This window comes from Equus quagga, chromosome 15 (assembly GCF_021613505.1).
Source record: "Equus quagga isolate Etosha38 chromosome 15, UCLA_HA_Equagga_1.0, whole genome shotgun sequence".
In the NCBI taxonomy this organism is placed as follows: Eukaryota; Metazoa; Chordata; class Mammalia; order Perissodactyla; family Equidae; genus Equus; species Equus quagga.
In genome coordinates, this window is record NC_060281.1 from 63,928,018 (window position 1) to 63,943,676 (window position 15,659).

General features: G+C 50.2%; 1 protein-coding gene across 2 annotated transcripts in view; it reads left to right on the forward strand.

Annotated features, from left to right (window-relative positions):
- POLE (DNA polymerase epsilon, catalytic subunit) overlaps window positions 1-15,659 on the forward strand; it is a 62,377-nt gene that overhangs the window by 39,931 nt on the left and 6,787 nt on the right. For both annotated transcript variants that reach the window (XM_046640505.1, XM_046640506.1), the window contains exons 30-45: window positions 2,056-2,268; window positions 2,551-2,760; window positions 3,018-3,161; window positions 4,532-4,672; window positions 4,898-5,051; window positions 5,129-5,235; window positions 5,474-5,650; window positions 5,730-5,953; window positions 6,113-6,333; window positions 6,680-6,884; window positions 8,388-8,561; window positions 9,560-9,685; window positions 10,767-10,899; window positions 12,607-12,790; window positions 14,064-14,195; window positions 14,360-14,553. In XM_046640505.1, coding sequence (XP_046496461.1) covers window positions 2,056-2,268; window positions 2,551-2,760; window positions 3,018-3,161; window positions 4,532-4,672; window positions 4,898-5,051; window positions 5,129-5,235; window positions 5,474-5,650; window positions 5,730-5,953; window positions 6,113-6,333; window positions 6,680-6,884; window positions 8,388-8,561; window positions 9,560-9,685; window positions 10,767-10,899; window positions 12,607-12,790; window positions 14,064-14,195; window positions 14,360-14,553 — 2,739 coding nt within the window. The remainder of the gene's footprint in view (window positions 1-2,055; window positions 2,269-2,550; window positions 2,761-3,017; window positions 3,162-4,531; window positions 4,673-4,897; window positions 5,052-5,128; window positions 5,236-5,473; window positions 5,651-5,729; window positions 5,954-6,112; window positions 6,334-6,679; window positions 6,885-8,387; window positions 8,562-9,559; window positions 9,686-10,766; window positions 10,900-12,606; window positions 12,791-14,063; window positions 14,196-14,359; window positions 14,554-15,659) is intronic.

Sequence of the window (15,659 nt, forward strand, 5' to 3'; positions counted from 1 at the left end):
AGTCAATAAATGACGCTAGGGGAAATCGTTTTTCATATTTCATATGAAACGGTTTTTCATACTTCAGAAGTAAGTTGCTATCTCACACTAAGTATAAAAACAAATTCCAAATAAAGATCTAAATTGAAAAATTTAGAATAAAGATCTAAATTGAAAAAATAAAATGAAAATCCTTAGAAAAAAACAGAGGAGACTGTCCTGATGATGCTGGAATAGAAAGGGCATCTTAAGGTGCACATAAAAAACACAGATCATAAAGGGAAAGATTGATAAATTAATTAAAATTTGTCTTCCATAGTCTGAAACAAGAATGGCAGAATGAATGTTGATAATTATTGAATCTGGGTAATAAGAACATGGGAGTTCATTACTGTACTTTTATGATTTTTATAATAGAAAATAAACAAAAAACACAGAAACTTTTTTATAGCACAGAAGTCCCATAAAATGAAGAGACAAGTCACAATTTGAAGAAGATACTTGGAATGTACAAAAGTTAGAAATGGTCCATAAGCATGTATATTAGTTATCTATTGCTATGTAGCACATGACCCCAGAACTTAGCAACTTAAACAACACACATGTATTATTATCTCACTCTTTCTGTGGTCTGTAGATTGGGAATCTGGGCTCAGCTTAGCTGGTCCACTGGCTCAGGATCCCCTGTAGGCCGCCGTCAGGTGTCAGCCAGGACTGTGGTCTCATCTGAAGGCTTCCCCCAGCAACTGGGGAAGGATCTGCTTCCAAGCTCTCTGGTGGCTGGCAGGAGGATCCATTTGTGGATGCCATCCTCAGTTCCTTGCTCCATGGACCTCTCCATAGGACAGCTCACAGCATGGCAGCTGACTTCTTCAGAGTGAGCACTGGATAAGAGCCAGAAAGAGTGCCGGCAGTGCAGAGGTCACAGTATTTTATGACCTGATCTCAGAAATGACATCCCATTACTTTTGTTGTAATCTGTTCATTAGAGGCAAGTCACTGGGTCCAGCCCACACTCAGGAGGGAGTCACACAGGGTCATGAACACCTGGAAGTGGGGTCATTGGGGCCATTTTAGACGCTGCCTACCACAGTGTCAACCTCACTATCAGGTAAATGCAAAATATTTGGATACCATGTCATACCAAAAAACGAGTTAGTATGGTGACATCAAGTGTTGACACTTGTGGGGAAATAGGAACCTGTTCATATTTCTGGTGGGAGAGCAAACACAAGTTCTTCAGGCAGCAGGTGGAAGAGTGGTCACTAAATCCCAGTTTGTAGTTCAGAAAGAGTAGAAACTAGCTGTTCTTCATTTAGAATGTCATGGATTGGCAAGCTGGTTTATTTGTATAATAGAATGTCCTGCAGTTAGAATGACTGGACCATGTCTTGATGTATCAGTAGGAGTCAGTCTCAAAAATAGATCATTGAGTGAAAAAACAAGTTGCAATAGGATGTGTACTATGCAACTATTTACATAAAACTGCAGCCTAAAGCAGTGGTGTGTGTTGTTTATGGACATGGATAAAAGTAGAGAATGTATGGGGAGGCATAGACACTGTACTCGGGGGCTGGGAGGGAGGAAGAGGGGGGTTTTACCTATTCTTTGCAATATTTTATTATGAAAAGGAGAGAGTTCTGGAGCAAACATGGAAAAATAAACATTTGCTTCATAATGGTGGTACAGTCACGCATTGCTTAATAACAGGGATATGTTCTGAGAAATGCATTATTAGGCTATTTCATTGTTGTGTGAGTGTCATAGAGTACACTTACACAAACCTAGATGGCATAGCCTACTGCACACCTAGGGTCTATAGTGTTAATCTTATGGGACCACCGTCTTATGTGCAGTCTGTTGACAGACATCTTTCTGCGGCACATGGCTGTACTTGAGTGACATTTTCTGTTTGACCTCTTCACTACTAAAAGTTAAAAATAGATTAGTCTGTAAGTGAACGTCTTTGTGTGCAAGTATTTTATCCATTTCAAATGATGTACTTGTGATAGATCTCTGAAAGTGGAATTTGCCGGGAGAGATCTGGTGTTTTAAGTCTCCTTTGGGTCTTTGCAGATAGGCACGGCCCAGGTTCCTGAAGGGACCCAGAGCCTTGGCACTCCTGACATGGAAGACTTTGGCCTTGCAAAGCCTCTCCCCTCAGCAGTTCCCATCGCTACTAAGAGGAAGCGTGTCCTCTGGGAGAGCCAGGAGGAATCGCAGGACCTGGAGCTGACGGTGCCCTGGCAGGAGATCTTGGGGCAGCCTCCAGCCCTCGGAACCACCCAGGTAAGAAGCCTCAGGCAATCTGGAGTGGCCAGTGGGAGGAGGGAGCAGGATGCCGGTTGGGCCTGAGCAGTGGCATGCTGTCTCTCTTCAGGGTCTGCTGAGTAGCACAAAGGCCCCAAGATGGGTCTTGACCCCTGAGATGGTTGGCGAGAGATGCCCAGTCCTTACAGAGTGCTTGGGACCTACATGGTTTAGTTGCTGTGGAAGGATATTTCTGCTTTACTGCATGCTCCTTGATTGTGTTTACCATCTCTTCTTGATCTGCTGCACCATCTGTCCCAGGAAGAGTGGCTGGTCTGGCTTCGGTTCCACAAGAAGAAGTGGCAGCTGCAGTCCCGACAGCGCCTGGCTCGCAAGAAGAGGCGGCGTCTGGAGGTGGCAGAGGGTGCACCGCGGCCCGGGGCCATCCGAGACAGGCCCAGCACAGGACTCGGGGGCTTCTTGCGAAGAACCGCTCGCAGCATTCTGGACCTTCCGTGGCAGATTGTGCAGGTGCAGACAGCTATCCATGGGAGGGCAGGACGCCCAACGGCAGCAGCATGGCCAATGGGAAGGCTGTCTAGCCAGCTCATGATCCTGGTCTGTGATGCCACAGTCTGGGATGGAAGAGAAAGGGCAGGCCTTTACCTTTGTGACTGTGCTCATGGCTGGTACTGGAGGCCTCCTGGGAGGTGGCTTGTCCACGGGTTTGGAGCACTTTCTGTGACAAGGTGAGACACACACTGCTGTACAGTCTGTTTCCCTTTCAGATCAGTGAGACCAGCCAACCTGGCCTGTTCAGGCTGTGGGCTGTCATCAGCAGTGACTTGTACTGCATCAAGCTGAACATCCCCCGCGTGTTCTACGTGAACCAGCGAGTGGCTAAAGCGGAGGAGGGACCTTCATATCGCAAGGTACAGGAGGCAGCTGCTGTTGCTGGTCACTGTGGTCAGCTGCCTGCTCACCCTCTGAGGTTGTCTGTAATGATGGAGGCCACCAAAAGAACCGGGCTTTGCAGATACAAAGACCTAGTGACCTTGAACAAGGTGTTCTGGAGCCTCCATCTCCTGAGAACCTTCTTGGGGTGCTACAAGAATTCATTGAAACAATGTCTCTGCTCACTGACGGGAGCTACTGCTGTCATTGCCCTGGGTGTGCTGTCCTCTTGTGTCTGATGTCCACATAGCAGGGAAGGGACTGGGTTGGACTTTTGTCAGAGACTGCAGGTTCTGTCTCCATAGACCCTTCTGATGTTAACTGCTTTGTTGGCATATAATTCACGTGCCGTACACAGTTCACTCATTTAAAGTGTATAATTCATTGGCTTTTAGTATATTCACAGTCATACAACCCTCACCATAGTCAATCTTAGAACATTTTCATTGCCCAGAAAGAAACCCCAGACCCCTTAGCAGTCTCTCCCCTCCCCCAGCTCTCTGTAACTACCGGTCCACGTTCTGCCCCTAAATTAGCCTGTTGTAAACATTTCATATAAATGGAATCCTACGGTGGGTGGTCTTCTGTGCCTTGGTTGTAGTGTCCTCGTAGGCTCTCACCTGGTGTCTCATCTGAGCTCCCAGTTGCTCCTCCCAAAGCCCATTTATTGCAGCTGTCTGGTGCACATCTCTTGGTTGGGTGCTAGGAATTTCATAACAAGGTAATATCTGGTTGAGAAGATGAGATTTGCTTGTTTGTAAGTGGGAGCTAGACTGAGGAGGCTTTCTGGAGAAGATTCTGACCAGAAGATTCAACAGAAAGTGGATCTAGAAGGAGGACGGGAAGGGTATAGGATGGCAGAGAACAGAAGCTCTGGAGTTGCTGTGTTTTTGTTGGATGTGAGATGGTGGTGTAACTTAGTAGGGTATTTTTCCTTTTGGGTAACCGCCTGCCCCTAGCCAGGAGCCCCACCACTCTGGCTCCTTCGGGTGCTCCTTTCCCAGTCCTGTGACCAGGAAAACGTGGCTTCTTGGGGTTTTTGCAGCCTATACCCTCAGGTTAAACCCAGGAGACAACAGAGGAAAGTAAGCTGGGAACACCTGCGCCACTAGTCTGAGAGTTTGTCTGCTTTTCAGGGGCCTCAGGTGGCTTCTCGAGGTGTTAGAGCTTTTAGTTTTACTCACTGGGAGAGGTGGGCTATATGAGGTATCCCATGGTGTGGGCTCCAGAAGTCCCAGGACTGTTTAGGTGGTGTGTGGACATGTGTAAGAAGGTATGTGTGCATGTCTGCATCTAACAAACGTTATCACTTAGCTGTGTGACAAGGTCATTGCTGTATCGTCCCCAGGTGAATCGAGTCCTTCCTCGCTCCAACATGGTCTACAATCTCTATGAGTACTCGGTGCCGGAGGACATGTACCAAGAACACATCAACGAGATCAATACTGAGCTGTCGGCCCCAGACATCGAGGGTGTGTACGAGACTCAGGTAACTCTTCCCAGCTGAACTGTGCAGGATCCAACTGGACAGAATGGAAGAAAGAAAACCCACACAGGGCATGCACAGGCCAGGAGCAGTGACTGTGGGCTCCATTCCACAGACAGTGAATTTCAGCGACACGTCTGGCAAAGAAGGCTGAGAGTGGTGGGCTGTGCCCCAACGGTGGGCCCTCCCCAGACAGCCCTCACCCTGCCCTGTCTGTCCCCTTTCCAGGTTCCATTATTGTTCCGGGCCCTGGTGCAGCTGGGTTGTGTCTGTGTGGTCAATAAACAGCTGGTGAGGCAACTTTCAGGCAGGGAAGCAGAAACCTTCACTCTTGAGCACCTGGAGATGCGCTCTCTGGCCCAGTTCAGTTACCTGGAACCAGGTATGGTGCATGCCAACTGCCCTTGCTTCGCCCTGCCTCTCGCACATCTTGGGATGACAGACCATGTCCTCCTGCAGGGAGTATCCGCCACATCTACCTGTATCATCACGCGCAGGGCCACAAAGCACTCTTCGGCATCTTCGTGCCCTCGCAGCGCAGGGCGTCTGTGTTTGTGTTGGACACTGTGAGTTCCCGGGCAAGGGACTGAGGAAGGTGCCTTGCTGGGATAGGATCTGGGGAGGAGCAGATTGCTGGGTGGGAGGATGGCAAGCCCCTGCCTTGTTTCCAAAAGCCTTTGCCCATGAGTCCCTCTGATGATTGCATTAGTAGTGGAATTGCAAGACGGGCCCTGCTACCCGCTCTCAGGGCCACCCAGCCACCTTCCGGCAGGGAGAGGACTGAGGTGTTCCTTGTTTGTCCAGGTGCGAAGCAACCAGATGCCAAGCCTCAGCGCCCTGTACTCAGCTGAGCACAGTCTCCTGCTAGAGAAGGTGGGCCCCGAGCTCCTGCCCCCCGCCAAACACACTTTTGAAGTTCGGGCGGAAACCGACTTGAAGACCATCTGCAGAGCCATCCAGCGCTTCCTACTGGCCTACAAAGTGAGTGTGGTCGGGGTCCTGCCACGTGAGCACCTCCCCCAGGCTGGATCCACCTAGCCACTCTCTTCCCTGCACCTAGGAGGAGCGCCGCGGGCCCACGCTCATCGCTGTTCAGTCCAACTGGGAGCTGAAGAGGCTGGCCAGTGAGGTTCCCATCTTGGAGGAATTCCCTCTGGTGCCTGTCCGCATGGTCGATAAGGTCAGCTATGGAGTCCTGGACTGGCAGCGCCATGGGGCCCGGCGTATGATCCGCCACTACCTCAACCTGGACACCTGTCTATCACAGGCCTTCGAGATGAGCAGGTGAGCAGAGCAGAGGGGTGTTTCTTGGGATTTCTACAGCTCTGGCCATCTTGGTTGTTGCCAGCCTTGTTAGTCTCTGGTGGCAAGTCAGCCTTCCCCAGTTGTCCCTCCTGGGGCTGACCCTGTGCCCCTTGGAGCTGACCCTGTGTCCTTGTGCAGGTACTTCCACATCCCCATTGGGAATCTGCCTGAGGACATCTCCACCTTTGGCTCCGACCTCTTCTTTGCCCGCCATCTCCAGCGCCACAACCACTTGCTCTGGCTGTCTCCTACATCACGCCCTGACCTGGGCGGGAAGGAGGCTGATGACAACCGCCTCATCATGGAGTTCGAGGACCAGGCCACTGTGGAGATCAACAGTTCAGGCTGTTACTCCACAGGTGGGTGGCTGAGGCACATGCAGACCTCAGCAGCTGGTGTTTCTGCATTTGTTGCCATTCTTTGGTGGTGAGAATGCCCCACTGCTGATGCCCAGAGCTTGGCTGTGCTAATGTGGGAGCTCAGCCTGCAGCAGGGGGACCTCTGCAGGTGTGGGACGAGAGCGGGGCGGGCTCTGTGAGGGTGGGACAAGAGTGAAGTGGGCTCTGCCATCAGCCCAAGTCAGAGATGCTCATCGGCTGCCTCTGGCCACCCTGGGAAGTAGTAACTTTTCTGAGATGGTGCTTGCTGGGTCAGGCTCTAGAACTAGGAAGAGTGAGTCACAAGTAGTGGTGTCTTTGTGTGCAGTGTGCGTGGAGCTGGACATTCAGAACCTGGCCGTCAACACCATCCTGCAGTCTCATCATGTCAACGACATGGAAGGGGCCGACAGCATGGGCGTCAGCTTTGATGTGATCCAGCAAGCCTCGCTGGAGGACATGATCACTGGCAATCAGGCCGCCATCACCCCGGCCAGCTATGATGAGACAGCCCTCTGCTCCAGCACCTTCAGGTGCCAGGGCCTTCATTTCTCAGACTGTCACCCTGACCTTTTGTTCTTGTGCCCTCCCTTCTCCAAAGGCAGAATAACTGAGTTTGGGATCTGCAAGGAGCATTGGCAATCCTTTACCCTATGCCCTTGTTTTGGGAAACTGAGAGCGAGGACAGTGTCACCGGGGCTTCCTCCACCTGGTCGGCAGAGCAGGAACCAGTGTGGCGCTAGGCTCCTTCCTTGGAAATGGGCGGCAGTTCTGACCCCTTTCCTGTGGCCAGAGGCGTGGCCGTAGGAGATCTCCAGTAAACATGGGGTGTGGATGTTTATCAAGTATCTACTTTGGAACGGATAGCAGGACATGAACGTGGGTTAAGCCAGGCAGAAAGTGGTACAAGTTGCAGGGTTTGGGTGTCAGGAGAATTGCTGTGGATGAGGTGACACTGTTAGGGAACATATGCACTCTTCACAGCCCCACAACAACCCACGAGGTGGTACAGCTGACCCCCTTTGCAGAGAGGGGGAAATTGAGGCAGAGAGGGTGATACCGGGCTTCTGAGTGGAAGGGTTGATATTCAAGAGTGAGTCTTGTGATCCCAGAACCATGTTCTCCAACCATCACTCCTGTTGCCTTCTCGCAAAAGGAGAGGACCTGGGAAACAGCAGAGTGGAGCTGTAGGCCGGGGACTGCTGAAGAGAGGCTGAGGGCCAAAGTAGCATGGTGTGGTCGGGGCCAGGGGCTGTCTGGACAGAGGAGCAGACAGTTCACTCCTGAAAGTTCAGTTAGACTGCAGATGGAGATCCCTGAGGGAACGGCTTCATGGTGCCATTTGTGGAGTCATCCAGGGCAGTTTAACAGGGACAGTGGTGGTGAAGCAAATGGTTAGGATGTAGCTGGTGTGCAGGAGAGGAGGCCTTGTAGATCTCGAGTCTGTTTCTGGTTCTCCAAGCAGGGTGAGGTTGCACACCTGCTGCTGTGCATCATGCTTCTCTTGAAGGGCACCTGCCATCTTGTCTCTGGGCACTGAGCATGTAGGGAGAGTTTGAGAAGTTGTGTTGAGTGAGGTGGTGAGGCCTGACCTACCTTGAGGGATGCAGATGAGTGGCAGAGGGCCGAGTGATGGAATTCGGATGAGGAGGAGAGAAGGGGCAAAGGCGACAGCAGAGGAGGCTGGCCCAGTGTCATGCATAGTGGTTAAGTTCGCATGCTCCGCTTTGGTGGCCTGGGGTTCGCTGGTTCACATCCTGGGCACAGACCTAGCACTGTTCATCAAGCCAAGCCAAGGTGGTGTCCCACATAGAAGAACTAGAAGGACCTACGACTAGGATGTACAACTGTGTGCGGGGGTGCTTTGGGAGGAAGAAAAAAAAAGAGGAAGATTGGCAACAGATGTTAGCTCAGGGCCAATCTTCCTTAAAAAAAAGAGATAAAACTCTAAAGTACAAAAAAAATAAAAGGTGAGAGCAGAATGAAGAAAAGATGGTGCCAGCAACAGTGGGGGTGCCCTCTGTGCTCTCTTCCAGGATCCTGAAGAGCATGGTGGTGGGCTGGGTGAGGGAGATCACCCAGTACCGCAACATCTATGCTGACAACCAAGTGGTGCACTTTTACCGCTGGCTCCGGTCCCCATCCTCGCTGCTCCATGACCCTGCTCTGCACCGCACACTCCACAACATGATGAAGAAACTTTTCCTGCAGTGAGTGCCACTGATGGCTTTCTCCGGGCTAGGCTGGTTCCTCATCCCCAAAAACAGAGAGATGGCTAGTCAGCACCTCTGAAATCCAGAACCCACTTCTGGGCCAATGGTCCATAGCAATCAAAAGGGTCCCAGGGAAAGCTTAGTTGCCCTTCCAGCTTTGGGCGGCGTCCTCCCAGAGATAGGCTGTGCGATGCATAGTCTTTCTGTTCCCTTTTTGCACAAGTCGTTGTACACTGTGTTTATTGTTTTGCACCTCACTTGTCTTAGTTAATAATAAATCTTGGAGATCTACGTGTGGATGTACCATACTGATTTTTGGGCTGATTTTTTAGGTTAATTTTTAGGACATTTAGGCTGCTTCCAGAACTTACGCTGTTACAAATAACCAACCAAGGAATAGCCTTGTGCATAAGATCATGTGACTATATCTGTAGAATAATCTCCAGGAAGTAGCACTGCTGCAGGTCTGATAGATCCCATAACTAGGTAGGTCAATGCTGATGGGATCGATATCGCCAAAGAGCTCTTCCTAGAGGTGGTACTACCAGCAGTATTGGGAATGTGTGTCCCCACCTGCAGCCCCACCAACATGGCGAGTATTATTGCCAATCTGATGAGATAAATTGTTACCTCATTGTACTCTTAACTTGCAATCCTTATGAAGGAAGTTTGACTTTCTCTTCATATCCTTTGCCCATTTTTCTGTAGTTTTGTTGGTTTTTTTCTCATCACTTTGTATGTATTCTTTCTATATAAAAATTATCCATTTTTCTGTATACTATGAGTTGCACATTTTTTCCTCAGTCTTTGATTATCATTGGCTTTGTTTATGGTGGGTTTTGCCATGCAGAAGTCTTCACCGTTTTTTTGTTGCTTCTGGGTTCTAAGTATATTTAGAATGGCTTTTCCCCTTCAGGACCATCAGCTTTTTTCTCATGGTGTTTTCTAGTATTCTCTGTAGCCTCTTGACCGTTGATTCTGAACTTGGTCCACAGGCTCATCGCTGAGTTTAAGCGCCTGGGGTCGTCAGTTGTCTATGCCAACTTCAACCGCATCATCCTCTGCACGAAGAAGCGGCGGATTGATGACGCCATTGCTTACGTGGACTACATCACCAACAGGTGTTAGCGTTCATCATGCCTTTATGTTCTTATCTGATGCCATTTCCCCTCTGCTTTCTGTAACATTTCTCATAGCGTGGCTCTACCCATAACAAATTCTTTCTGCCTTTGGATTTGGGAAAAAGCCTTTATTTCACCTTAATTTTTGAAATATACTTTTGCTAGGTATAGAATCGTAGGTGGATCTTTTTTGAAAGTCTTTTTTTTCCGGTGTCTTTTTTTCATTTCAAAGATGGTAGTTTTCATCTCTAGAAGTGTGGTTTGGGTCTTTTTATATATTTCTAGAGTCTACTTAACAAGTTGAATCTTTCCTCTAGCTTTTTGAACACATAGGATACAGTTATGATAACTGTTTTAATGTCCTCTTCTCATTCTAACGTCTGTATCAGCCCTGAATTGTTTTCAGTTGATAGGTTTTTCTCCTTATGTGCTGTGTTTCTCTGCTTCTTTGCAAACCTGGTGATAGCGGATTGGATGCCAGATGTGGTGAATCTTGCCTTGTCTGTTGGATACTTTTGCATTCCTGTAGATGTTTGCGCTTTATGTTATGTTACGTAGAAACAGTTTGACCTTTTGGGCACTTTTTTGAGATCTGCAGGCGGGGCCAGAGCAGTATTTTCTCTGGAACTCACTATCCCCATCATTGAGGCAGGACTTTTGTGAGCACAGCCCCAGTGCCCCGAGAGTTTGAGGCTGTCTGACAGGGTGAGAGCAGGCACTCTGGGGGTCCTTTGCCCAGCCTTGTGTGGGTTTCTCACACGCGCGTGATCCATGCTCTGCTGGATGTTTAAGGGTGAGCCTCAGAAGGTCTCCAGGTTCTCTACCTCTGTAGCTCTCGCCTCTCCTTCGCTCAACACCAGTCCCTGTTACCCCCTCCCAGCAAATGCAGAAGTCTCCTTGGTGTAATGTTTATCATTTTCCCTAGAAACTTTGAGGGGTGATACACTCTGAATCTACTTTAAATTCATTTTTAAATAAGTGGAGGGTAAGCAGATAGGCATAAAAGTAAAAGAAGGAAAATGGAGAAAAAGGGAAAAACTGTTGATTTCATTTAAGCAGTTTCTGTTTTGCTTCTTTTTAGCATCCATTCTAAAGAGATTTTCCATTCCTTGACGATTTCTTTCTCTCGATGCTGGGAATTTCTTCTCTGGATGGATCCCTGTAACTATGGTGGAATCAAAGGAAACGTTCCATCTAGCATTCACTGTGGACAGGTAAGAGGTAACTAGTCTTGGAGAGCTAAGCCTAGACTCTGAACGACTTTAGGGTCTGCATTCGTCCCGTGAGCACATGCTGGTGAACAGACCAAGTGCCCAGTGCAGTTCTAGGCCCCGGCCATGCAGCAGCAAACGAGAGAGTCCCTGCTCTCACGGGGTCTATGAGGGAGGAGGTCGTGAGCAAACAAACAAGCGGATGTACAACACAGCGTCAGCAATGACAAGGGCTCAGAATAAACACAAAGCAGGGTAAGGGCGGAGAGTGAGCCATGGGGGCAGGAGCTGGTCTAGTTGGGGAGGTTGAGGAGGCCTCTGACGGGGTGATGGGAAAGTAGAGACTGAAAGGAACAAGCGAGCAGGCTGTGCCAGCTGTTGCAGTGTGAGGCAACTGTAAGTTATAGGGCAGGGCGGGGCAGTGGTCACAGCTGGGGCAGAGAGCTGGCCTGGGCCAGGCCACTTGGGCTGAGGACAATGATGGAGACTTGGCTTTTAGTGATGGAGAGATTCTGAGCAGGGCCATGTCAGGGCCTGACTTCCACTTGGGCTCTATGTGGACAAAACTATAGGAGGTCAAGGCCTGAGTAGGAGCCCAGTTAGTGTCAGCCCAGGGGAGGATGCAGGACAGGGCAGAGTCAGGGAGGAGGACCCAAGTAGGTATTAAAGGTGGAGTGGACATGCCAGTGGGATGAATGTGGAGTGATGCCCGGGAGCGTGGGCGTGATGCCTGGGCATGCGGGCTGTGTGTATGGGCCATGCCCGGGTGTGTGAACCCAGGTGTCTGTTATAAGATGGGTGGAACACGAGAGCAAGTGTTGGGGTGAGGGACCCATACTCGGCCAGGCGGTGTGACGTTTGCTCAAGGTGTGTAGGGTGGAGACTCGGAAGGTCAGGTGGTGGTAGGGGCATCTGAGGAGGGGCGAGAGTGGGCACTTGGAGTCGTCTGTGAGCCTGGCAGCTAGGGCTGGTGAGACCACCTCGGGGTGAGTGTGGGTTGAGAGGACTAAGCCCACCCCGGGGCAGGTCCCCATGGAGGAAGCTGCCAGCAAGTGGGGGAGCTGTGGGATGGGGCCTAAGGAATCAAAGGGAGAGCACCTCCAGAAGGAAGGAGCCATGCTGCTGAGACAGAGACGAAGGCTGCCCTTGGGTGCCGGGGTTCGGAGGTCTGTAGAGACCTCAGTGGGAGGAAGGGAGTGCAGGCAGTGTCGATGGATCAAGGGAAGGCAGTGATGGTTGCTGCTCTAAGGATGGCGGACGTCAGGGTTCACGTGTTGAAATAAAAGATGACATAGAGTGGGGAACTTGGTCAAGCAGGGGGTGTCCACCGTGGAGCCAGATCCGCAGTAGAACTGTCACATCCAAGGACTCCGACAGGAGAACGTCAACTGGGAATCACCCTTGATTCTACCTTCCTGGGAGGCAGGAGTCCAATGCTTTTAAAGTAGGTCCTCTGAAAAAGCAAGATGAGAACGACGGTCTGCCGTATACTGAGTGCTTCTGTGCACCAGGCATCCTGCATAAAGGACCTCGTTCTTAGAGCCGTCCTTCAGGAATCTCAATCAGGCTTGGGAATGAAATGACTGATGAGCGTCTCACTAGACAAATGGAATCAGATAGACCCCAGTTTTAAATGACTCCTCAGGTGCACTTGCCATGGTGTGATGCTGCTAGGGTGAAAACAGAGCTGAGATTGTCTTTGTATTATAGCCAGACTCTCAAAAAGTGGGCAGAGTGGAGGGGGAGGAGGAGGAGGAGGAAGAAGAACCTGAGGAGGAGGAACCTGAGGAACAAGAGCCAGACGTGGAGGACTTGCTGGAAAACAACTGGAACATCTTGCAGTTTCTGCCGCAGGCAGCTTCCTGCCAGAGCTACTTCCTCATGATCGTTTCAGGTGAGCTGTCCCCGCCTAGCCATCGTGTCTGAGTCATGCAGAGGGAATGATGTGGTCCTGGTGCGTTTGCATTGCAAGAAGGTAAATAGTTGGGAAATCAGGCCTAGTGGGAATGTGCCCAGCGTTGGGGTTCCTGAGAGACACCTGGCTGCACACCACCCTGCAAGGTAGAGAGGAGAGCCTTGTCCTCTGCCTAGACCCTCAACCTCTCACAGAAGCCAGTGAGGATGGCTCTCCCTGGGTGTGTCACCAAAGGGTTCATAGTTTTGCCCCCAAGATTCGTGCATGTGCACATATAGGGACTAAAGATAAACCCCGAATAGAAAAGATTAGACATGTCCTGAATCAACTGCCCACTGGCTAGTCTTTGAGGCCCAACTTCCGGTGTAAGAAACTGCTATATTTGGGGCCGGCCCTGTGGCATGTGATTAAGTTTGGCACGCTCCACTTCAGCAGCCTGGGTTCACAGGTTCAGATCCTAGTCACGGACCTACACCACTTGTTATCCATGCTGTGGCTGCAACCCGTGTATAGATAAAAAGTGGAGGAAGACTGGCACAGATGTTAGCTCAGTGCTAATCTTCCTCAGCAAAAAAAACAAAGAGGGGAATTGGCAACAGATGTTAGCTCAGGGCTAATCTTCCCAGCAAGAAAAAAAGAAAACTGTATTTGATTTGGGTCTGAAGGTTTAGTTTTTACAAACCAAGTTGTCTAGGGTAATACACAAATGAAGCCTATAAATTAAACACCCCTTGTAATTCAGAGCCAATCATTGGAACAGAACAGTTAATGATGAGCATGTAAATTAAACCGTCAGTAGATAGACATACTTACACCCACGTGTATAGTGACAGGTGGTTTCATTTATGATTATTTTATATTTTTGTTTACTTGTCCTTGAGTCTTTCGCTTCCTTAAGCTCTCTTTGGATATGTGTGGGCCTGGTGGAGTTTTTCAAGAGATGTGCTGACCCTGGGAGTCTAGGGTTGTTTTGGTTTTGAGCCATTTTTTGTTACTGTCTAGTGTAGAGGTTCATGTTGCTTTATTGTATGGCACTCTCTCCAAGTATGAACTTGGCATCAGCAAGTGCCCTGCGTACTCCCATTTCTCTAATTGACTTTGGCTCATCTAAATGCAGCAGATAGAATCAGCACTAATATGACATTTCAGCCCATTCTGGCCGGCAATCTGACTAGCCACAGGGTCCCCCCAGATTCTGGGGTGTTCTAGGCATTGCTGACTCTCAAGGCCTGTGCCTGTCTTCTCTCTGCAGCATATATTGTGGCCGTGTACCACAGCATGAAGGAGGAGCTGAGGCGCAGTGCCCCAGGGAGCACCCCTGTGAGGAGGAGGGGGCCCAGCCAGCTCTCCCAGGAGGCCCAGGGGGCAGCTGGAGCCCTTCCTGGTGAGCACTCCTTTGTTGCATGAGGCCACTGTTGTGTGCCTGTGACCTGACCCTTCTGTGGTCCTCGGGGGATCCCCAACTCCAGGGCAGGGTCCCGAGTCCTTCTCCTGGCATCCTTATCACTGTGAAATGGGGAGCAGGCACCATATCCCTTCTCTTCCCAGGAATGATCACCTTCTCTCAAGATTATGTGGCAAATGAACTCACTCAGAACTTCTTCACCATCACTCAGAAGATTCAGAAGAAAGTCACGGGCTCTCGGAACTCGACCGAACTCTCAGAAATGTTTCCTGTCCTCCCTGGTTCTCACTTGCTGCTCAATAACCCTGCTCTGGAGTTCATCAAATATGTGTGCAAGGTGAGGATGCTACACGCGTGTGTGAGGTGAAGACTCACACTAATGTGTGGTGGCAAGGGTGCCAGGAGTAAGTCCCTCGATTTTCCAGGAGCCCTTGCTGCACCCCGTTCCACACAGCCAATGTGTGAGGCATCTGGGGCTCAGAGTGGACAAGACAGGCAGGACCCCTGTCCTTGTGGAGCCTGCACTCCAGTGAGGGAGACAACAAATCAGTGAGGGACAGGGGAACTGTGAGGTGGGCTTGGAGGGGCAGGGCAGGTGAGGAAGGCCCTCTGATGGGGCTTGAGTCTGAGACCCCAGTGGCTGAGAGGGTCTAACCATGTGTGGATCCCAGGAAAGAACGACGTCTAGGCAGAGGGGGTGCAAAGGCCCTGGAATGGGATGATCTAGGGGTGCTGGTGAAAGGCTGAGCAGGTGAGCAGTGAAATGACAGGTGCTCCTGGATCTTGGGCTAGTGGAAACCAGACAGAGCTCCCAAACATCCAGGCTGCTGTGGAACCTAAGAGGAGAGCTTGCTCGGATGCTAAATGCCTTTCTGGGAAAGGCAGGCTGAATCAACCGTGGGATAATGTTACCAGATAAGGACCTAGCAGGCGTCATCCCTCCCAGAGCACTTTACTGTCCATTACGTTACCTCCCGGCAGACTGCATCTCACAGCGATGGGATGCTCCAGGCTCCAGTGACTTCTGACTGTGATGAAAAAGCGGTTTGCTCTACCATATTAATTGCTCAGTGGACTTCAGAACTTTTTTAATTTACTTTTATTAAGGTATAATTTACACACAGTAAAATTCACCATTTTTAGTATGCATTCCGTGACTTTAGCAAAGGCACACAGGTGTGTATCCACCACCAGAGTCAGGATAGGGAACATTCTGTCACCCTCCAACGCCCCCACTCCTGGCACATGCTGACCTGTCTGTCCCTGTCCTATGTTTGTTTACTTTTTAAAATTTACATGCAGTAAGAGTCACTCTCTGGAGTGCAGTTGTTCGAGTTTTCACAGACGGGTAGAGCTGTGCCGCCAACAGCAAGGTACAGGCAGTCACGACCCAGGAGAATTTCCCTGTGCTGCCCCTTGTGGCTCCACCCCTCGTGTCACCCA